Raw genomic sequence first — 23,914 nt, forward strand, 5'->3', positions numbered from 1 at the left:
AAAATCAATTCAGGGAAGCACATGGGAAGTGCCAAGTACATCCCGGCCACTGGCTTAGGTGCTGGAGATTCAAAGAGAAAAGTACACACACCATCCTCCAAGGGGTCTAGAAAGAACTAGGTGGCTTCTGTATAATAATTTTCACAAATACACACACGCACCAGTTGCTGTGGTATAAGGGCAAAGCTTGAGTGTGACAATTCCAACATTCCCAGGGACACCAGTCCCATAAGGTGCTCTACAGTGGGTGCACAAATGTGTTCTGCAAAAGGCCGATTAGTAAATATTTTAGGCCTTGTGGGCCATACGGTCTCTGTCGTAACTACTCAATTCTGCCACTAGGGGAAAGCAAGGTGTGAAAGCAGCCACAGACCATAATAAGCAAACGCGTGTGGCTGGTGGTCCAGGTAATGTCATTTATAAAAATAGGAGGCAGCGGGCATCTGGGTGGCTCAGTTGGTGAAGCGTCTGCCTTCAGCTCAGGTCATGATCTCGGGGTCCTGGGATCGAGCCCCCGTATCAGGCTGCCTGCTTAGCAGGGAGCCTGCTTCTCTCTCTCCCTCTGCCTGCCTCTCCCCCTGCTTGTGCCCATGTGCGCGCTCTCTCTCTCTGTCAAATAAATAAATAAAATCTTAAACAACAAAACAAAACAAACAAAAATAAAAATAGAAGGCAGACAGTTCTAGTTTGCCAACCCTTGCTGTACGGTAAAGTATTTAAATAGGATAACCTTCTCTTTGGGACTTACAAGAAACACAGGATGTTAAAAGCACTGAGAAAGTTTTTTAAAAACCTATTTGATTTTTATTTAGGCCAGTGTTCCCCAAATTTATTGGAACACTTGCCACTTTAAAAAATCAAATGCTTATTAACATCCCAGAACCGGCCTTCTAAATATGCTATTGCAAACACTAGCTAAGTAACTTTCATCGTTAATAAATTAATTCAGGACACATGTAAAATAAAAAGGTAATACAATGACCACCTATATGCTCACCAGCCAACCCGGCGGAAAAAATAGAGCACTGTAAGTACAAACAAAGCATTCTAAGTACTGCACGCCCCTCCTGATTCTATGATGCTATCCACCTTCCTGAGATGACCTTCCCTCTTCCTGAGACGACCTTCCCTCTTCAGTCTGACATTTATCATCCTTACGCACGCTTCATACATTTTACTACGTTTACTGAATTCCTGATACTATACAGTCCATTTTGCATGGTGGTAAACTTTATGTAAATGTTAGCACACTACACAAAATCCTGCCTCGATGATCTTTTTTTTTCTTTTTTTTACGCAATACTGTTTCTGGGATTTGGCTGTGTAATAACATGTAGATGTGGTTCATTTATTTTCCTTGCTACTCGGTATTCCGTTGAACGAACATTTACTCGTTCCTTCTCTTGCAGACAGCTTGTTTCTTTTCCTTTTTCTTTATTTTGCTGTTATAATTACAAAATGAACATCCTTGTATACGCCTCCTTATTTCCACACGGAGGAGTTTCTCCAGGGTATAGACATAAGAGTAGAATAATGTGTTTCCAAGCTTACTTGAAAGTGGATTCGGAGGGCCCGACGGTGGTACAGAGGCGGTCTCCCTGTTCCACATCGCTGCTCAAATCTGCTATCATCACACTGTAACTTGTTGGTTGGTCCGATGGGTGTGAAAGGCGTACCTGGGTGTGGTTGGGAATGCATTTCAGGATGACTAGTGAGGTTGAGTCCTTCCCATATATCTCCCGGCCACTTCGTAGAGTATTTCCACGTTAGGTCTTCACGAGGATCTCTGGCACTGGTCCATGCGGACTATATTAGGTTGGCGCAAGAGGCTGCCGTGCACCCGAATTTCTAAGAGGAGCTAAGGCTGGAGGCTGAGCCTTTCAATATGAAACTGTGGACCTCGTTCAACGTGACTCTCACCTTTCCCGATGTGGATTCTCTGACTGGAGCTACCCCTTTGGCAGAAAGAACTGGGCTTTGGAGTCAGACAGACTTGCTTCGAATCCAAGATGGGACACATTCTACATGTGATGGTGGGCAGGCTTCCCAACCCCCTGGAGCTTCGGTGTTCTCGGTGTCCAAGGAAAGGAAAGCCCCCTCCTATGGCTGAAGGGAGCAGAGCGTGAGAAGCGCCCAGGATGGGGTCTGCGCCAGGCAGGTTCTCCATCATTAGTTCCCTCTATCACCTGCTAAGATAGAGGCGCGGCCATAAGCTGAAGCTCCACCTATTCCTTTCCATTTTGGTGTGCCTCAGTTTCCCCCACAGGTAAACGTCTCATTCCCATCTGCACATCTAACGTCAGGCCACAAGACGGAATAATCTTCAGGGCTAGACAGGCCTTTGGAGATCGTCGAGTCCGGTGGTTCTTAACATTTCGTAGAGCAATTTATTGGGGAAGTTCATTCTGGAAAAATGGCGCTCGCACACGGCACATTGTGCAGACTACCGACATGCTGAAGGAGGGGACCCGCGCCTTCCCTGTTACCCAAAGCCCCTTTGTTGTCATGGCTCTGAACTAAGTACTTTGTACTGAGTACTCTGTACTAAGCACGTGTCTCTGTAATAAGTACTGGTTGCCTAATTGCGAAGGGAAGATACTGTTCTTGTGTAAATAGTATTTTAAACTAGAATTTGAAAGATTTGCTGGCAGGTAGGTAAATAAGCACCCTGGGCAGAAATTAAACAGACTCAAGAGGAGGCCAAAAAAAAAAAAAAAAGGTCCCTGTTCCCTGGAAGCCAAATCCCCTATGGCAGCTACACACCCTCCCACTGCCAGCTTGGATCGGAAGCTTCAATTTGGAAGCGAGCCCCAAATGCCATTTAAGATGTAGTTCTCTGTGTTGCTGCGAGCAACCAATGGGTTTCTGTTTTGCTTTTAACACTCTGAGAGCTCAGAACAAATTCCAAGTGTTGGCAAACTGTCGCCTGCAATATGGTTTCGGCCCCCGCCGAGGTGTAGGAAGCTCAGCTGCAGAGGGCGAGGTGCTCCCTCCCCGCCCCGCTCAGAGGCCCCCTTCCGGCTGCACTGTCCGTGCTGGCCCGTCCGTGCTGGCGCTGCAGCCTAGGGTTCGGGGGCCCCTCTCTGCCTGGGTCCCCTTGGCGCCTGCTACCTCACCTTCTTCGGGCTCTTCTCTGACCTAGGGCCTCTCTCCCTTCGTGTCACAGTGCGTCCTCTTCATCAGTCCCTTTCCTGGGGCACGCTCCCCTGCACCCGAGACGTCCGTGGTCACCTGTCTGCCAGCGTCTCCTACAAAGGCCTCCTTAGTCGAGGCCTCTCTTCGAGGCACCTGACTCTCACTTGTCTACCCACGTCTCCATGGTGAAGCCTTTCTGCATCTGCGTTAGTCCAGGAAAACTGTCCGTTTACTTGTAATAGCACCAACATACCCAGTAACGCCACTCTCCTTCCTTCCTTCCACAAATACCTACTGGAACCAACTACGTGCCAGGCTCTGTGGTAGGTCCCAGAATCCAGGTGTATCTGATGGCTGCCCCAGCTCTGACAAGATAAATAAGCAGCTGTCTAAGTCCATGCTGCATGACCCTTTCTTCTGGAATATTCTATGCCCCCTAACCTCTTCCCTAACTTCTTGCTCACCTGTGGCAAAGCCCTGCCAATCAAGAACCATACGTGCCTTTGTCCACACACATCCTCCTTTCCTTCTGCTACCTCTTCCCACTAGTGACCCCACTTAAGGTTGCAGATGCAGCTGGTGATGGGTGCTCGACTACTTGGAGGAGGCGGGGTACTGTAGCCAGTGATGGCCTTCCAAATCTCCTGCTTGTCACGGGTGTGGGGAGAGGGGCACCCCGGTTAGTTGGCTGGGTTGATTCTCTTCCTGCATGCTGGGGTGGCTGCCTCAGCAGTAGTGAGAGAAGAGTGGAGACACGCCTGGCCACAGTCTGGACCACAAACCGTGTCCCCAGTGGTATACCACCACATCTCGTCAAGATACTTATTCCTCTCGCTCTCAGAGGAACTCTCAGAGGAAGTTGATGCTATGGTTTTTGATAACAGGGAGGAGCAGACCTTCATGGTCTCGAGTGGCAGAATCAGGATAATCACTAGTATTTAATGTGCATTTACCATGACACAAGTGTGCCACATGGTGTTAATAAATATATATAATTTTTTAAAAAGATTTTATTTACTTATTTTGGAGAGAGAGAGGGAGAAAGAGAGAGAGCGCAAGCAGGTGAGGGGCAGAGGGGGAGGGAGAGGGATAAGCAGACTCTGCGCTAAGTGCAGAACCAGACTCAGGGCTCGACCTCACGACCGTGAGATCACGACCTGAACTGAAATCAAGCGTTGGCTGCTTAACGGACTGAGCCACCCAGGTGCCCCATAAATATATATTATGTCATTTGATCCTTCCCACAACCTTATGAGGTGGGCAATTCCCCATTTTGCACATATAGAAGCTGAGGCCCAGGGAGGTGAGGAGCTGGCCTAAGGTCACATAGAGGGTCAGTGGTCAAGCCAGGACTGGAACTCAGGTGGTCAGGCTGCAAGCCTACACTCTTAACCACTGTCCTCTGCTTCCTCCCTGTTGGATGCCTGGCGAGCACCTGACTCCCTGGCAAGCCTGCGCTGGTGAAAAAGCCTTACACGGACTCTCTCATTTCAATGGACAACCAGCTGGGATGGCAACTTGCCTTTGGCATTTTCAAAACTGAACCCATATTGTCCTTGTCCTGTATTTGTTAAAAGCATCCCTAGCTACACACTCTCCCAAGACAGAAACCCCAGCGTGAGTTTTTACCGTAAAAATTTGGTAAGGGGAATAGGTACCATGTGCTGCAAAAAACCCAACAGTCAAATGAGTTTCCCTCCCGTCTCTGTCCCCCCCCCCCCGTGTGATGGGTTGAATTATGTTCCCCATCAGTAGGTTGGCATCTTAGCCTCCCACCCCCTTCCCTGTGAATGTAACTTTACTTAGAAATAGGGTCTTTCTGGATGTAATCAAGTTAAGATGTGGGTCCTAATCCAAGAGGACTGGCATCCCTCTAAGCAGATGAAAATTGGATGGAGACACAGAGAGAAGAAGGCCACGTGAGGAGAAGGCAGAGATCGGGGTAATGCTGCCACAAGCCAAGGAGCAGCCGGGGCTTCTAGAAACTGGAAGAGGCAAGGAAGGATCCTCTCCTAGAGGATCTGGAAGGAGCATGGCCCTGTCGACACCTTGATTTTGGACTTGTGGCCTCCAGAACTGTGAGACCATACGTGTCTGTTGTTCTAAGCCATCCTGTCCACGGCAGGCACAGGAAACCCATATATCCAGGGTGCCAATCCTCTCCCCGGATACAAATACCACCCGGGTAGTGGTTTCCTATCTACCCTTCCAGAGATGGCCGGACACGGATAGCAAACACATGCATGTTCTTCACACAAAGCTGACATCTTACACACTATCCTGCCTGGTCTTTTCCATCCGGTAACATGGCCTTTTAAGAAAAAGCGTGGTGAAATATACGCAACACAGATTTACCATTTTAAAGTGGGTCGTTCCGTAGCATTGAGTACATTCCCACTGTTGTGCCACGGTCACCACCACTCATCCTGGGAGCTTCTTCATCTTCCCAAATCGGAACTCTGTCCCCAGGAAACACTAACACCCCAGCAGGTCCCCCCTCCCCTGGGCACAGCCAGGGTCATGCCTAACACCCCTCACTCCCTCACCCCTGCACGGGTCACCAAGTCCTGCCCCTTCCACCTTCGCTGTCTCTGGCCCTCCCCACCTGTCAGTCTGGCTGTCAGCTGCTCTCATCTGGATTCCTACAACAACTTCTGGACCCCCAGCCCACCCCCGCCTGCCTCGGCCCATTATCCACATGGCCACCAGCCCCTCTTTCTCAATACAAATCTGGGGGCTCCTGGGTGGCTCTGTCGGTTAAGCATTTGACTCCTGATTTTAGCTCAGGTCATGACCTCGGGGGCCTGAGATCGAGCACCACCTTGGGCTCCACGCTCAGCTTGAAGTCTGCTTGAAATTCTCTCTCTCTCTTCTTCTGCCCCTCTCCCCCAACTTATTCTCTCTTGCTCTCTCTCTAAAATAAACAAATAAATCTTAAACAAAAATACAAATCTGATGTCGTGTCCCTGCTTCAAAGTCCTCGATGGCACCCATCTTCTGCATACGCAGTCAGAATTCTGCATGAAAGACCCCCCCCCCCGCCCTGAGCTCAGCCCCGTGTTCCCCCACATCCCACACCTGGTCCAGGGCCTGGCCCCCAGGAGGCGGCTCAGAGCCGTGGTGCTGGAATGGTCTGAGTTCCTTACGTTTCCTCCAACACATGCTCCCAGCTTGAGGCGTACGTGCTTCCCTCTGTGTGGACTGACTTCCTTTCCTCTCCTCCCGTCACCTTCTCTACCTGACCAATCTGTTCATTCTGCAGCATTCACATCGGAGGGTACCTCCTGCCTTTCTCGGCCTCCTGGAGCCCGGTCTTGACCGCCCTGTATTAGAATGGTTACCACATTTTTCTGTAATTACTTGGAGACCTCTCTGTCCTGCCCCCTGCCACCCCCAGATGGGGGACACACATGGTGTGTCAGCCGCACAGTAGGCGTTCGGTATGTGCCCGCTGAGTGCAGGACTGCCCCGCTCGCTCGGCTCCTGGAGCAGGCTTCGTTGTCTGTCCCTGACGCTGTTAGGGGAGGACAGCGGAGCCCCACAGGGACTCTCCTGGGATCAGGGAGAAGGCAGCTTTCTGTCTTCCAGGAGGCACTAATGCACTGCAGTGTGGGGGCAGCGGTGGCTCCGCTGGGGTCACCGTGGGGCCCGCGGCACGGATTTCATGCCCCCTGGAGCTGAGGAAGGGGCTGGCATTCTGTGGCTGCGCTCTCAGGCCAGCCCAGCCCACGAGGCCTTGGGGAGCCGCAGGAATTTTCCGGAGCCGGGCAAGGACAAGGGCATTCCAAGGAAGCAGAGAGAGTGGCTCTCGACTCCGTGAGAGGCTGGGGAGCCTTCCAGGGCCCACGGAGCCAGGCCAGGGCCCAGGTGCTCTGCCTCCACACGTGACCTTCTGAGGGAGAGAACGGGGAGGCACCAGGTCTGGATTCAGGGATCGATGTGGAAGAGACCGAGGGAAATGGCTGGTGTGGATGTGGCTCCAGGTCCCCTACCCTCCTTCCTCCAGTGTCTCCTGCCCATGATACCAAGTGTGCCTTTCAGGCAGGAGCGTCACACCGTCTTTCCCCTTTGGAGCCCAAGGTGCTCTCCGACCACCGATCGTCTGTCCCTCCCTCCTCAATTCTTGTCTGCCCCACACCTGCTCACCTTCTCTGAAATCATCTTGCCCATTTGTTACTATTGTTTATTGTGCATCTCCCCAGTGGTGCCTGGGTCTCTGTCCCCTCTGAGCCCAGAACATGGCCTGGTTCCATACAGATGCAGGAAGGACAATGGAGAGCATCTCTCCTTCTGACACCAAGGGCCAGAATTCCCCTCAGCCAGCGGATCCTCTTCTGACAGGAACGACAGCCAACAGCTCCAGCAGCATGAGGTCTGTCTCCTAGGAGACCACAGATGCTGTGGCCCTGACATGGTGTCCCTATGCCCCCCACGGGGCCTGGCAGACCATCAGCACCCCATACCTGTTTGGTAAATAAACCCAAACTTCCAGCTGTCATCATAGGGCTGGGGGGAGGCACCAGACTCTTAGGAGAGGTCCAGTTGTGGTGCATCCTTCACCTTAGAACCCAGTTTGACCCAAACTGCACAAATAACAAAGCCTGCTAAACTCAAAACGTGTCCAGAAGACTTGAGAAGGGTTAAAAGTAGCAGCTCAAGCTCTGGGGCGATTTGTTCAATTCATACTCGGCTCCCTTCCGGGGTTCCTCACCCCACGAGGCAGTTGTCGCCCCCAACTTTATAGGGAATGAATCTCATCCCGTGAGACGGGTGAAATGACTTGCCCAAGGTCACTTGTTACAAAGCAGCAGACCCAGATGACAGCATCTAGAGTGGGGTTTGGCCCCTAGTAGGTGCTCAATAAATGCAATGAAAGAGCGAAGGAAAGAACACAATGACCCTGGTATCCCATCCTGATACTCTTTGCTCCATACCACTCCCAAACCCATCCATTCTGGGACGGCTCAAAATCTGGTTTGAATTCGAGAACGATTCTTTGCAAAAAGAGTAACCATTTCCTGGAGTGAGCTCGTGGTTCTAACAACCCCCAAATCCTGTTTGTAGGTGCTGTTTATCCGCTAAGTTGGGATTTGAGAACGCGCCTTATCATCATTATTTAAACACAGGCCCACTCCGGAGCAGAAAAATTGCCTCTTACAAAAATGGGGAAATAAACAGTATTTAGTCTTTGTATTTCTAAAATGTTTCAAGGCCCATTATTAATAAGAAAATGCACAAACCCTGCCAGGATGTATTATTTGTTCTTTTCCTTATTCTATCTGCTCCCCCTCCCCCACCTCCCAAAGGAGAGGAAAAAGAAAAGAAAGAAAAGGCCGAATGTCCCAGGTTTAGATGATCTGATACTTTAATTAAGGAAGACTAAATGGGTCACCCCGTCAGCTTACAAACTACAGTCACATCAAATGGTGTTCCTTTTGAATAAACCCGGTCACCATGGTGAGGCTTTACCATAGCTGAAGAAAGACAAAAGAAGGGCTCTGGCTGCATTTGGCCAAGGTCACTCTGAAAATCAATGGCTGCGCTAGCATCAGACCTGAGAAACCTTGACTCTGCTTGCTCTGTCCCAGCTGGTATCCAGGCTGCCTCCCACCAGGACACCTCGGCCAGCTGGTAGGTAATTACATGTGCTAATAGTCACGACACTCTAGCCGGCAACACCAAGAGCCCAAGTTCCCAAATCTGTTAGAACATCCAAGGACCTGCCCCTTTCTAGGGCTGTTTATTGAGAGAGGCGAGCTCCGCTCTGCCAGGCTCAAACCAGGAGCCTACCTGGCACCTAGGAAGAATGTCTAGGACGGGCGAGGGGAGGGCGACAAGGAAACTGTGTTGTTACCTCCACTTGCCAAGTCCTCCGTTCTAGAACTCACCTGCCTCACAGTAGCTGTGTGACCTCAGACAAGTTCCACAGCCTCAGTGAGCCTCAGCCTTCCTATCTGTAAAATGGGATAATCAAGCCTGCCTTGCACAATCGTTGGGGACTGCACGCCATGAAGACTGAGTGCCAGGCACAGAGTAGGTGTCCAATACCTATTTGTGGGCTATCTGAATGAGCACAACTTCCTGCAGGTTGGAGACAGGAATTCCTGCTTCAGGTCACATGAAATGAGGTGGGAAAATATACACATAGATGTGTCTGTATGTTGCCTAGACTGAAAAAAAGTCTTTTTTCTTTTTTTAAACTGGTGCATCCGTCATATACTAAATTTAGTCTAGTTAATGGAATTTCTGAGTCTTACACTTACCGTTTAGGAAAGCTAATGGAATACTGTATTTTCTTTTTCTCTTCAAAAATGATTTCCCAACTTGATGAACACTTAGCCGGGACAGTCAGTGAGTACATCTTCTACACACCAGTTGTGATTCTGGAGATAAATGAGTCAAGAATTGAGAGCCAAAGGACTAAAAATAGCCTGGAGACTGAACAGAACTGACTTCCTTTGTCTCCCTGCTCTCGGTGTGTGCATTCTGGCCTGCCGGGGCGTCACGCTCACGTCCTGGATGCCAGTAAGAGCTCCGTGCTGGACGAGGGGCACGGAGAGGCACAGTGGCCCCTGGAAGCTTATGCTCAGTCTATCGAATTGCAACAAGGACAAGAAGCATCTGGAAGAGGGTTGTCAGCATCCTTGAAGAGGGCTGGAAGAGAAGCATCTCGAAGAGGGCTGAGTCTAGGTTTAGGGTTAGGAACCAGAAAAATTGGTTGTATCTCTGGGAGTCTGGGTTTCATATCTGGCTCCTAACCCTGTCACTTAGTATCTGTGTGATGCTGGGAGAGTTACCTAATCTTGCTGGGCCTTCATTTCTTCCTCTGTAAAATGGGACAGCATTACTTTCTTGGATAACAACAGTATCTGTCTTGAGGTTCACATGAGAAAATGTTGGAAGCCTTTAAGAATTATAAAGTAATATGGGCACCTGCATGGCTTAGTGGGTTAAGTGTCTGCCTTCAGCTCAGGTCATGATCCTGGAGTCCTGGGATTAAGTTCCAGCATCAGGCTCCCTGCTTGGTAGGGAGTCTGCTTCTCCCTCTCCCTTCGCACTTCCTCCTCCCCTCAATGCTTGTTCTCTCTCTCTCTCTCATAAATAAATATAATCTTTAAAAAAGGAATTATAAAGCAATACATAGGTATGAGTCTCCATTGTTATCTCCAGGGACAGTAGAGGCGTGGGGCAATGCTAGCTAATAATGACCATGTCGTGAGCAATTTCTTCCTTTCGGGCCTTGTCTATGCTGGTGTCTCACGTACTTGGCCCTGCTTTGTGCCTGCACCAACCTCTGAGGGGGGCTGCTTTCATAGTGGCCATGTTACGGGTTGAGAAACAAAGGTCCAGAGAGGGTAACTAGCTTGTCCAAAGATGCACAGCTAATTAATCATGGCGGTGGGATTTGGATCTAGACAATGGGACTCTGGAGCCCAGTCCCCTAACCTTTCAGCTATGGAGTCTCTTGAGAGCATGATAAACAAGAAGGAGTACTTGGACAACGACAGTTAAGGAAACATCTTACTTTCCCTGCCACCCAGCAGACTCAGGACTGTTCCAAAGAGAAGAGCTGGAGCCTCGAGGACAGCTCAGATTCGAGCCGGGGACAGCGGACGAGGTGGTGGGAGAGAGCCTGCAGGTAAGGTGCCCCTCCCGGGAAACAGGGGGCAGGGGAGTCTTGTGGGTATGAGCCACAAGGACCTCATCCCTGGTACCTCCATCTATAAACTGTCCCCCAACAGCTTCCTAACCTGTAAAATGGGAAGATGATACTCATCTCAGGAGGTGGCCTCAGGGATTAAAGGAAACAAGCAATGAATGTAAATCTGCTGTTGTAATTGACAACTGGCATACAGTAGGTGCTCACTAAACAGCTGCTCCTTAGCCTCTCCCCGAGACATGCTGTTATTCCAGGTGGCAAGGTATAAAGGAGGGCACCGCAGGTAGAAACTGCCTCGACAGCCTAGACAGAAAGTGGTTAGGACTGTGGGCCTGGAGGTCTGGGCCACCTGAATCCATATCCTGGCTGACCTTGGGCATGTTACTTAACCTATCTGTGTCTTGGTTTCCTTATCTATAAAGTGGGCATAAAAACAGCATCCCCTTCGTAAGGTTTGGGAAAGATTAGACATTAATCGACCTGTGTAAAGCACTTCAAGTAGCCCAGCATACAGTAAGCATTCAATAAAGGCCAGCAGTGATAACTTAGATCAGTCCCCCACGTGTTCCTAGGCCTCTGGGTCTTCAGAGGGCTCTGTTTTATGCTGCAAACCCTCCCTTTCCTTGCAGACCCTAATCAGATCCTGGAAGGGTGGAAATCTCTGCAGCCCAGTCACATGATGAATTTCAGAGGAAGGGCAGTTCCTCATCCGGTGCGCAGTGGGGATTTGAAAATGATGATTAAAAAAAAATGGTGATTATGTAGGAGTCGGAAGTCTTTCACAGTGTGTGTTCAGGGTGTGAAGTCTCCAAATTCTTTGAGGGTCTACGTTCCAAGTTTGCATCTATGGTCTCTGGGATTCTGTATTCAAGGTGTGAGGTCTCTGAACTCACTCGGGGTGTGGGTTTCCAAGTCTGAGTCTCAAGTACCCTGAGTATGTTTAGTCGGGGGGGGGGTCCCCTTCAATCTTTGAAGACGTTTGTCCTAAGGTGTCTTAAAAATTTATTTTTATTTATTGAGGCATAACTGATGTATAGTATTATATTAGTTTTAGATGTTCCCAATACAGTGATCTGACATCTGTATACACTGTGAGATGGTCACCACCAGAAGTCCAGTTACCATCGGTCACCTTACAAGTTAATAAGTATTATCGAATATATTCCCTATCCTCATGACTAACTTATTTTATAACTAGAAGTCTGTACTTCTTAATCCCCTTCACCCATTTCGTCCATTGCCCCATTTTCCCTCTCCTCTGGCAACCACCAATCTGTTCTTTGTATCTATGAGTCTGGGTTTTTGTTGTTGTTTTGTTTTTTTTTTTTTTAGATTTCATATATGAGTGAAATCATGTGGTATTTGTCTTTCTCTGTCTGACTTATTTCACTTAGCATGATACCCTCAAGGTCCATCCATGTTGTTGTAAATGGCAAGATTTCATTGGTTCTTATGGCTAAGTAATATTCCACTAACACACACACACACACACACACACACACACACACACACCCCACATCTTCTTTATTCATTCATCCATCGATAGACACAGGTGTTTCCATATCTTAGCCATTGTAAACAATGTGCAATAAACATAGGAGTGCATGTATCTTTTCCAACTAGTGTTTTTGTGTTCTTCAGATGGAATTGCTGGATCCTACGGTAACTCTGTTTTTAAGTTTTTGAGGAAGCTCCATACTATTTTCCACAGTGGCTGCACCAGTTTGCATTCCCACCAACAATGCATGAGCATTACCCTTTCTCCACATCCTCGCCAACACTTGTTGGTTCTTGTCCTTTTGGTAACACTCATTCTGACAGGTGTGAGGTGATCTCTCATTGTGGTTTCGACTCGCACTTTCTTGATGATGAGAGATGTTGAACATCTCTTCCTACGCTTGTTGGCCATCTGTGTGTCTTCTTTGGGGGAAATGTCTATTCAGACCCTCTGCCCATTTTATGATCAGATCGTTTGGGTTTTTGTTATTGAGTTGTATGAGTTCTGTACATATTTTAGACTCAGACCTTGAAACACAGATCACCAAAAAAGTTCAGAAATCCCACTCGTCAGCACAAATCCCCAATAGCAGATGGACATTCAACATTTAACAAACTTGGAGACCTCAGACTCTGCGATGAGGACCCTCCGACTGCTCAGACAACGCGCGCCTTGGACACACACACCCAGACGTCTCTGAGCTCTCATAGTCTAGACAGAGATGCCCACATAGCTTGTAAACGGAGATCCACAAATGGCTCAAGGGATTCATGCCACTGAACACAGACACCCAAGAGTTCAGAATGGGATACTCTGGATACAGACTCCCCAAATACTTCCAGAACCTCACAATCTGAAGATAGCTACAGAAACAGAGCAGAGACCTGCGGACAGACCTGTTTTGGACACATACCCAAAACTACCTTGTACACCAGGCAGCAAGAGTACAAACTCCCAAATAGTCAGAGACCTCACACGCTGGGAAAGAGCCAGCCGGTTCAGGGTCCCCAAGAATGAAGACTTCGACCAGCCAATAGATCTCACACGTTGATACAGACCCTTTGAACAGCTCAGAGGGCTTGTACTCTGAGTTCAGAGACCACAAATCTAGGATTCAGAACCCACAAGGAACCTAGGGTCTTCCAACCCTGCATGGACCCCACCAAATAGCTGGGAGACTTCAAACCTGGGACACAGACCCTCAAGTAGCCAGACAGCTCAAAATGGGAACACAGCCCTGCCAACAGCCCACAGACACTGTGACACAGACTTCCCAGCAATTCAAAGATCTCACACCCAGGGATACAGACCCCCAAACAGCTCAGAAGCACCACACCCAGGGACACAGACACTCATGGGACTCAGAGACTTCACAAACTGAATGACCCCCCCCCCCAAACTCCAGATGCTGAGAAATGCAAATCAAAACCACAATGAGCTATCATCACACCTATTAGGATGGCTCTCCTCAAAAAGCTAAGAAATAACAAGTTGTAGTGAAAAGAAGGGGCACATGCACCCCAATGTTCACGGCAGCAATGTCCACAATAGCCAAACTGTGGAAGGAGCTGAGATGCCCTTCAACAGATGACTGGATTAAGAAGATGTGGTCCATATATACAATGGAATATTATTCAGCTATCAGAAAGGGTGATTACCCAACATTTGCATCGACATGGATGGAACTGGAGGAGATTATGCTAAGTGAAATATGTCAAGCAGAGAAAGACAATTATCATATGGTTTCACTTATATGTGGAACATAAGGAATAGCAGGGAGGACATTAGGAGAAGGAAGGGAAAAATGAAGGGGGGGCAACAGAGACGGAGACAAACCATGAGAGACTATGGACTCCAGGAAACAAACTGAGGGTTTTAGAGGGGAGCGGGGTGGGGGGATGGGCTAGCCCAGTGATGGGTATTAAGGAGGGCACATATTGCATGGAGCACTGGGTGTTATACGCAAACAATGAATCATGGAACACTACATCAAAAACTAACGATGTACTGTATGGTGACTAACATAACATTAAAAAAAAAGAAATAACAAGTGTTGGCGAGGATGTGGAGAAAAGGGAGCCCTTGTACACTGTTGGTGGAAAGGTATATTGGTACAGCCACCATTCTACCATAGAAAACAGTATGAAAGTTCCTCAAAAATTTAAAAATAGAACTACCTTATGACCCAGTAATCCCACTTCTGGGTTTATCTCCAAAGGAAACAAAAACAGGATTTCAAAGACACATCTGCACCCCCACGTTCAACTGCAGCATTAGTCACGATAGTTAAGCTATGGAAGCAACCTAAGAGTCTGTCAGTGGATGAACAGAAAAAGAAGATGTGAAAAAATACATACGTACACAATGGAATATTATTCAGCCATGAGAAAGAAGGAAACCCTACCATCTGCAGCAGCTTGGATGGACCCTGAGGGCATCATGTTAAGTTAAATAAGGCAGACAGACAGAGACAAGTACCATGTGCTCGCAGTTATATGTGGACTCTAAATCGAGCTCAGAGAAACGGAGAGTAGAATGGTGGTGGCCAGGGGCAGAGGGGTGGGGGAAATGGAGAGATGTTGGTTCAAGGGTGCACACTTCCTGTTACAAGATGAACAAGTTCTGGGGATCTCATGTAGAGCATGGTGATTATAGCTAAAAATACTGTATCCTATACACCAAAGTGGCTAAGAGAGGGGGTCTTAAATGTTCTGCCCACCAAAAAGAAATGGTTACTGTGTGATAGGATGGAGGTGTGAGCTAATGCAGGGGTGGTAATTACTGTGCAATACTTAAATGTATCAAATCAACACCTTGTGCACCCCAAAGTCCACAGTGTGATATGTCAATTACGTCTCCACAAAGCTGGGGAAAAAGGAAAGGAAGTGGTGACCACGACCACCTGAAAGCACGAGTTAAGACAGTGCACACACAGCCCCGAGCTTGCTGCTTTCTGCATTTAGACCCAGGATTTGACTCAGCTGAGGGAGTCATTGTAATTCTTTTGCTTTGGGTAAAAATGAGTCCCCCGTGCATGGGGTCCCTGAATGGCCCAAGAAGAACTCCCAGCCTGAAGGAGGAGAGACAGGGGATACAGACCTAGGAAACAGACAGCCACGCCATCCCCATGTATGCGACAAAGCAGATGTGCTCTTAGCCAGCCAGCAACTGCACCCTGCAAGGTGTTGTCAGAAACTACAGCAAGACCGGCATTTCTTTCTTGCGGACACAGGGAAGGAGGGAGGGAGGGAGAGGAGCGGAATGAGAGTAGAAAGAATGTGAACAGAAAGAAGCACACGGTTATCTGGTCATCGAACGGGAGCATTCCCATACAGCCTTTGCTTGCTCCTGTCCTCCCCGGTCCCTGCAAGCCCAGGGACCCGCGGCTTGTCCAGCCCGGGTCTGTCACTTCAACCCGCGCAGCCCGCACGGTCCGCGGGGCGCCAAGCGCGGGGCGGGGCTCGGGCTGGCGGGTGGCGGCGCTCAGCCCGGAGCCCCGCACGCGGCCGGCGGGCCTGCTCCCCCGGGGAGGGGCGCCCCTCGGTCGCGGCGCCCCGGCCCGGCCCGGCCCTACCTGAGCTGGCGCGGCTCGCAGTCCACGCCGGGCAGCAGCAGCCGGGCGGCCTGGCGGACGTCGTCGCTGTCCATGGAGAAGCTGCGGCGGTGGCCGGCGTGTGCCACGGCCACCCGGATCCATTCCATCAGCGGCGGCAGCACGAGGAAGGGCCTGCGCGGGAGGACGGGAGAGCGTTAGGGCGGCTGGTGCGGGGGCTGCCGGCTCAGCCCCACCCCCTCCTCGCCGGTCCCCACCCCCGCTTTCCCCGGGGACCCTGCCTCTGATTGCCCGAGTGGTGGGAGAGCCGTCGGAGACATCCTGATCGCACGGGTGACCCCACCGGTGACCCCACCGGTGATCCGGCTGCAGGCTCTCCAGAGTCTTTGGGCCTCAGTTTCCTCATCTGCAAAGCAGGGATACCATGTGACGATCCTGCGAGTGTTATCTCCCTCAGAGATCATGTGAACACACAGGACGTGGCTCACTTAAAGCACCAAGCACAGGGGCTGGCCTTGGTAGAAAACCCCAAAAAACGCCTGGGGTGATGAGTCCTTGGGGCTCCCTATTCTGGGCCCAACCCTAAGGTGTCCTCCAACTCTCCCTTCCTGTCTCCCCATGCTCCCTTTGTGGAGCTCTCCCAGCCCCAGCTCTGCCTGGGCACTGCGCTGTCCCGAGGCTTTTTTAGCACCTGGCAGAGGTGCAAAGAGCCAAGTGGACAGGCAGTCTTCCCTGACAGCCTGGCCAGGCGGATGCCCAGTCAAGGCCAGCAAAACTGCCCTAGTTGGGGAGGGGACCCTAGTGGGGGGGTGCGTGCCACCCCCTGAAACTCTGGGGGCCTTAGGTTCCTCACCTTCTAATGAGACCACAGCAGGGGGCAGCTTGTTGCAAGAGTTAACTGATGAGACCATGCCCGGGGCTGAACTATATACTTTGTAATGCCATACATTTGTGCCAACTTCCTGTTTCTTACAGTGACCATTATAAACTCTGTCCTCCCAGGAGGTTTACTGGATTGTGGGGGAGCTTTTGAAGGGATTCTGATTTAATTCATCTAGGATCGGGCTGGATATTGGTCGTTTTGAAACCCCCCCGTGTGAATTTAATGTGAATCAGAATTATCTGGAGGGCTTGTTAAAATACAGATTCCTGGGCCCCACCCCAGAGTGTCTGCTTCAGATTGGGGAGGTGGACAAGAATCTGCATTTCTCATGAGTTCCTGGGCCGTGCTGCTGCGGCTGGGCTGGGGCCACTCACAGAACTTCTGTTGCTAAGTACTGTATGGGTAGAGGGCCTGGGAATCACGTGTGTGTGTGTGTGCACGCGCGTGTGTGCGTGTGTGCGTGTGTGCGTGCGCGCTGCGGAAAATGCAGATCCCCTGACCTTATCTCCAGAGATGCTGACTGTGTCAGGTCCCTGAATATAATTTTAAGAAGTGGCCCCTATAATACTGATTTAAGTAGACCAAGGAACACACTTTGAGAAATGCACTGTGTCGACCAACAAGGTTTCCTGGATTCAGCAGAGGCCCTGCCAGGGTGAGGCAAGTGGGGTGCCTAGGGTGCAAAACTGAAGGAGGCCAGGCCGTGCGAATGTGTTCGAGGCACCTCCCCTGCCTCACCTTGACCCCAGTGGCGCCATTCAGTCCAGCATGGCTGCTGTGGGGTGGACAGAGGTAAAGGGAAGGTTGACCAGGCACCAAACCCCTCAGTGTATGCAGGCATCATGAACTCCCCACCAAGTGTTTAGTGGTGAGTTCTGGTTTGCCTAGAGAGCGAGCTGTTTCTCCAATGTTAATATTCAACAGCTAAATAAGCCATTTACATTCTTCTCAATTAATCCCACTCATGATCTCATCCCAATGCTTGGGACCAACGTACGAGCTAGTTATGATTATGCCTCTTGTGTAGATCAGGAGAATGAAGTTCACTGAGGGTAAGCAGCATGCCCTGGACCACAGGGTTAGCAAGTACGAGAGGTGGGGGTCAGATCCGAGATGTAGGAGTACATAGCTGTGTGCCATAACCCCATGTGATACTGATATTCTCTTGTCTAACTTCCCAGCATGCACCTGTTACCCCAGCAGAGCCAGCCGATCTGGTCACGGACCTTTGCTGGCGCTCCATTTCCATTCCTGGCCACACAGCTCAGTTCCGTCTGTAAGGCCTCCGACCCTTTAAAAATCCACACCCCACTTAACCTTCAAACCACAGTGCAAATCCTACCTTACCCTAAACGTTTCTCCTGATGACCCAACCTATGAGGACCCCTCCCATGGCGACCCCACCCCACTGGCCTTGCCGATGCCCCAGTAGAATGTAAAGTCCACTGGGGCAGGGACCTGGATCTGCTGGGTTCACTGATCCAGCCCCAGCCCCAAAACAGCCCTCGCAGGGTGGAGGCACTTAATAAATATTTGTTCACAAGACAAAGATTCGCCAATTTTCTACTGGGTGAAATGGATGCAATCGAGTTTCTGGCCCCATGGATCTGTGGGGCAGTCTCCCACTGGCCGAGTCAGCCTGCTGCCTGGGCTGTCGCCCTCATTCTCTCATTCTCTCCATCACCTAAACCGAATCAGGCACTCAATAAACACACACTGACTTGAAATTGAATTGGATTCTACTGTCTCAGGTGAGCAAGACTTATTTTTGCCACGTCTCCATCACCGTAGAAACCAGACCCGAGTGCTCAGAGAACCTTCCTCTGGGGGAATTCTCTTCCTCAGAGGTGGCACCCGCCACCCCACCCCGTCTTTCCTTAGCTCAGTGCCCCCGAAGCACAGCCCCCAACTCCCAGTCCCTGGGGTGGCTGTGCCTCTTCCCCACCCTTCGGTTGCTGCCTTTTTTGTGAGGTGCTGAGGCCCAGGGCATGCCGCCAGCTCCTGAGGAAGACTGAGGAGGAGAGAAGGAGGCCCTGCTGCCTTCCGGATCACACCTGTACCAAGACAGCTGGCGAGCACCAGAATAAGAAACCTTGAACCCCAGGATTCCAGCCTCCTCTGGAATTTTCTGTGTACCCGGTCTCCTTTCAACGTCACCTTCTCTTCATCACCCTGACTTCCATAGTTTATAAGCTCATGAATTCTTTGCCAGCAACTCATTTAAAAATCTTCTTATCTCATCTACTCAGAGGCGGGGAGAAAGTGTTATTTGTGATGTTTCTTTTGGAGGCATTGGAGATGGGAAAGAATTCTAGGGCCTTGAGTTAAGGAGAGGGTGGAGAAAGCTGAAGGAGAAAGATTGCATTCTCCTTATGTATTTTTAAATGGGACAACGTTCCACTGGCTACTGACTTTGTTCTGAAGTTGTCCTCAGTGACTAACACCGAGAGGACACTTGGGCAGCCCATGGGTTCGTGAAGTGGTTCTTAGACTGTGCTCAATGCCAGAATTATGGGGTGTGTGTGTGTGAAAATTCCCAAGGTCTTGAGTCACCCCCAGAGTTTTGGTTCAACAAGTCTGGGGTGGGGCCTGGGCATATGCATTCTAAATAAGCTCCTCCAGGAATTCCGGAGAAAGCTGGGCTTGAGAACCCCACCTGGGTGGCCTGAGGTGAACAGAGAGGGGGACGCGGTCCACTCTATCAGGACAGTGGCCATTGAAATCTTTGCTGTGGTGTTCAAACAGGAGGTCTGCGGGGTTAGGACCAGGGATTCCAGAAGGGAAGAGCTAAGCCTCGGTGGGCTCCTTGCAGAGTCAGGAGAGCAAGTCAGCTCAGGAAGGTTGTTGGGCCCAGATTCAAGGGGGAGATACACGGGCAGGGCCTTCCGGAAACAGTGAAGAGAAAGCTGTTGCGTGGCGGGTGGCCACTCAGAATTGAAAGGGAGTTCGGCTGGGGAGGGGCTGGGTGCCAAGGAGGTTGCTACAGTACGTGGGAGAAGCCTGGTTTGTTTGGGCTTCTGCAGAATTGGATTCCAGTCCTGAGTCTGCTGAGCGCTCACAGTAGGGCTCTGGCTCTGGTCTGCAAATGTTTAGGCTCTTAATCTGTAAGTGGACGGGCGTGGATCAGATGGTCTGTTTGGTCAGCAAGCCTTTTCTGTAAAGGGCCGGATAGTAAATATGTGAGGTTTCGCGGGCCATCCAGTCTCCGTCTCAACCGCTGAACTCTGCCATGATAGTGGGGAAGCAGCCCAGACAACATGTACGTGAAAGAACCTTGCTGTGTTCCAAGAAAACTTCATTCACAAAATCACAATGGGTCATAGTTGGCCAACCCTGGGTCTATTTAGTTCGCTCCTCCTCTAAAATTCTTTGGGGATATTGACATAGCTGGCTTCCTGGGGGCTTAGGAAGAAGCCCCGAAGATGGGAAGATGTACATGAAAGTCTTAGGGATGGGGACAGAAAGCTCTGGAGAGATTAGAAAATAGGACCCTCCCACAACGAGGTCCTGGTTGCATCTGGGGAATACTGAGCCACAGGCACACCCAGAGGTAGTACCTCGAGAAAAAAAACCCAAACCGGGCCACGGGTGTGTAACTGATGAGATGTCATCTGTTAACATCACTCATTCATCTAACAATCCTTTAGGGAGCACCCGTGTTGTAGGTACACTTCCAGGAGCTGGAGACAGTGTAGAGAACAGGACTTGTCAGGTCCTTATTCTCACAGAACTAACAGTCTAACAGGGACACAGATAAGGAACACATAAACTAATAATAAAACAATTACAAACAGTGATCGTGTCAGGGTGCTGGGATAGAGAATAAACAGGGTTGAGGTAGGGTGGTGGAAAGGCCTGAGAAGGTAACAAAACCTCAAAGATGTGAAGGAATTGGCCATGTGTGAATGTGTGTGTAGAGAGATGGATGTTCCAGGCAGCAATAACAGACTGTGCAAAGGTCCTGAGGCAAAAAAAAAAAAAAAATCCTTTGCAGCTCACCAAGGGCTTTCATGTGCATCATGTCCTATTCTGGCCCTCCAGGGCAGGTGGGGTGGCCAGGACATAAGTGAGGAGGGGTCACTGTGGTAGGCTGAAAATAGCCGCCAAAGACATCAAGTCTTACTCCCTGGAACCTCTGAATGTTGATGGCAAAAGAGACTGATGTAATTCAGTTAAGATCTTGGGAGGGGAAGATTCCCTGGATTATCCGGGTGGGTCCTAAATGCAATCACAGGGGTCCTCAGCAGAGGGAGGCAGGAAGGTCCATGGAGGGAATAGGAGATGTGAGAACAGACGGAAGTAGCTGGACGAATGTGGGAAAGGAGCCATGAGCTGAAGGATGCAGGTGCCTCCAGGAGCTAAAAAAGGCAAGGGGATTCTCCCCTGGAGCCTCCAGAAGGAACCACCAGCCCTGCTGATACCTTCCCTTTAGCCTAGTGGAACTGATTTCCTAATTCTGGACTCCTGAACTGTAAGAAGATACATTTGTGTTAAGTCTTCACATTGGTGGCAACTTTTTTTTTTTTTTTTTAAACAGCAGCCACGGGAAACGAATACAGAATACAGAGGGTTATTGCCCGAATTGAACGGGATGGTGTACGTAGCCTGGCACCTGCCCCTGTCCCACAGGTGGTAGCTATGCTCGTCGGCATCACTGGCACGGCTTTCAGCATCACTCAGGTGTTCTCTCTGCCGGTGGAGGAAAAGCCTGGCTACACAGAACACCACTCCTGCCTTCTCTTTTTGAATCAAAGCAAACCTCTGCAGATGCTATGCCTTTTCTTTATCAATTGTCTGGCCTTGACTTCACATCTCTGTTATTTGTGAAGTCTCAGGCTGGAGAGGAATTTAGATGTTCGACTGTGGTTTAGGAAGCTCATAATTCCAGAGATACAGGGAGTGAAGGAAAACCAGCAAAATTGAGAGTAGACAGTATCCAAGGCTGGTTTCCATAGCAATATTCACCGTAATCTCACTATATTTGTGGGCGCCAGAGCTAAGGGGATGCAGAGGTCATCGGTGGCTTGTTTACTACAGTGAGAGCCCTACTGTGCCCAGGGGGGTGGTTCCTGCAGAAGGGCCTGGGGTGAGAGAAGCCACGGGGTGTGCCCGAGGTCAGTGCTTCTTGAACACGAATGTGCGTAGGAATCGCCTGGGATCTTGTTACAATGTGGGTTTTCATTCAGTGGGTCTGGGGCAGGGCCTGCGAGTCGGCCTTTGCAACAAGCTTCCAGGCTGTGTATGGACCACAGTCTGAGTAACCAGGCCCCAAGGCGGTATTATGACTCAAGCCAGAAGCCAGGGAGGGTGAATTCTCTTATGCTTAAAGAAGAGAAAGTGAGTCCAGAAGTGAGAGAGTTGCAAGAGGGCGCAGAGGCCCAGGAGACAACAGAAGGGAAGGAGGAGCTCACTTGGACCCAGAGCTCCTGGGCTCCTGAGAAGCTAGCTCATGAGCCGGCCCAAGCCGCAAGGGAGGTGGGGACAGCAGCCATCGGTGATTTCAGCTTTTATCCTGAGAGGTGGCTTCTGCCTCCCGCCTGGATTCTCCTTTTGTCTCCCAGCGATTTTACCAAACAGAAGCTTTCAGCCTCGGGGGGTGTGTTCTGACCCAAGCACCCACTCCGTCGTCTAATAGGTACTTGGGATGGTGTTTATCATCATCTTGGAATGTAAATATGTAAAAAAAAAAAAAATACACCTTGTGATGGTTGTGTCCACTTGGCTAGGCCACAGTACCCAGACAAGTGGTCAAACACTCGTCTGGATGTTGCTGGGAAGGTGTGTTTTAAGATGAGATTGACATTTAGATCAGTGGACTCTGAGTAAAGCAGATGCTCTTCCAATCAGCTGGAGGCCTTCGAGCTGTGAACACCAGGGGTTCTGCCGGCTCATGGCCTTGAGACTTGCGCTGTGATATCAGCCCGGCAGCCTCCTCCTTCTGCACTGATCGGGCCCATTGCACACCATCACCGGGGCGGGGAGGAGGCCTGGGGGCTGGGTCAAATGGAGGACCGTTTTCCAACATCCTGAGTGTGCAGACACACCGTTTGGGGACAGTGAAACAGAGGCCCTACGGGTAGGCTCAATGCTTCTAGGGCAGAATAAGCCATTTCGTACCAACAGGGCAAGTCCTTTGAGTGTCAAACTCAGCCCCACGAATGGGTGATTATATAAATTCCCCAAAATGGGGCAAGGGCCAAGGGGTGTTGGAGCAGGTGACAGAGGGGGTTGGAGGGCTGTAAGTGGAGGGCTGAGGTACAAGCGGGTTCACGCGGAGCAAATATGATATACGGGTACCAACAGTTTCCTCCCTGCACCCTTGCCCCACCTTCACCCCCCCTCCCATCCTGGAGAGGAAGGTTCCTCCTCCACCTGCCCCCCTCTGCTCCCCTGGGGACGAGGCTCCATCACTTATCTGCCTGCCCCATAACTCAGCCCCCCCGCTCCTCTGCATGTTCCCACCTGCATTGAGCATCCCACGTGCTCCCGTCCCCCACAGGCTGAGCAGGATAGGAGCAGAAACGATGGAGAGCAAGAAGTCTCAGCTCTCCCAGAGTTTCCGACTACATAGTCTGTCTAGTTCTTCATTTTGGTGGTGCTGGAGCCTCAGAATCACCCAGGGAACTGGTTCAAATGCATATTCCTGCGTTCCCCCCTGCTTGCTGGGTGTGTTTCCCGGGGTTGCTGTCACAGCGTACCACAAACTCGGTGGCTTAGACCACAGAAGTGCATTCTCTCACAATGCTGGAGGCCAGAAGTTCAAGATCAAGGTGGCAGCAGGACCGGGCTCCCTCCGGAGGAGGATCTAGGGGCGAGCTCACTGCCCACCTCTTCCAGCTTCTGGTGCTTGCCAACATTCCTTGGCGGTTCCACCTGTCCATCTCTGCCCCGGTCTTCACATCACCTAGTCCTCGGAGCTGTGTGTCACATCTCTCTCTCTCCTCTAAGGACATGTGTGATTGGACTTAGGGCCCACCCAGACAATCCAGGATTATCTCCCCACATTAGGACCCTTAGCTAAAATCACACCTGCAAAGACCCTTTTTCTTCATAAACTATAGGTTGCAGAGTTTAGGACTTGGTATCTTTGGGGACCATTACGGAGACAACCACCCTGGGCATCTGCACCTCGTTCATTCCCTGCAGGGTTTCTGATGCCCACAAAAGCCGAGCCCCTCAGGGCTA

The 23,914-nt window shown here is 50.4% G+C and overlaps 1 protein-coding gene across 3 annotated transcripts in view; it reads right to left on the reverse strand.

The window, feature by feature from the left end:
• The window catches only part of ABTB3 (ankyrin repeat and BTB domain containing 3), a 299,425-nt gene that overhangs the window by 59,839 nt on the left and 215,672 nt on the right, over nt 1–23,914 (reverse strand). For 2 of the 3 annotated variants that reach the window (XM_087868780.1, XM_087868779.1), the window contains exon 4: nt 15,868–16,020. In XM_087868780.1, coding sequence (XP_087724906.1) covers nt 15,868–16,020 — 153 coding nt within the window. Of the gene's footprint in view, nt 1–15,867; nt 16,021–16,127; nt 16,499–23,914 lie in introns of those variants that run through there. The other variant, XM_087868781.1, reaches the window with a different exon arrangement.

Source organism: Ursus americanus, chromosome 17 (genome assembly GCF_024610735.1).
Source record: "Ursus americanus isolate L20-20 chromosome 17, mUrsAme1.1.p, whole genome shotgun sequence".
NCBI lineage: Eukaryota > Metazoa > Chordata > Mammalia > Carnivora > Ursidae > Ursus > Ursus americanus.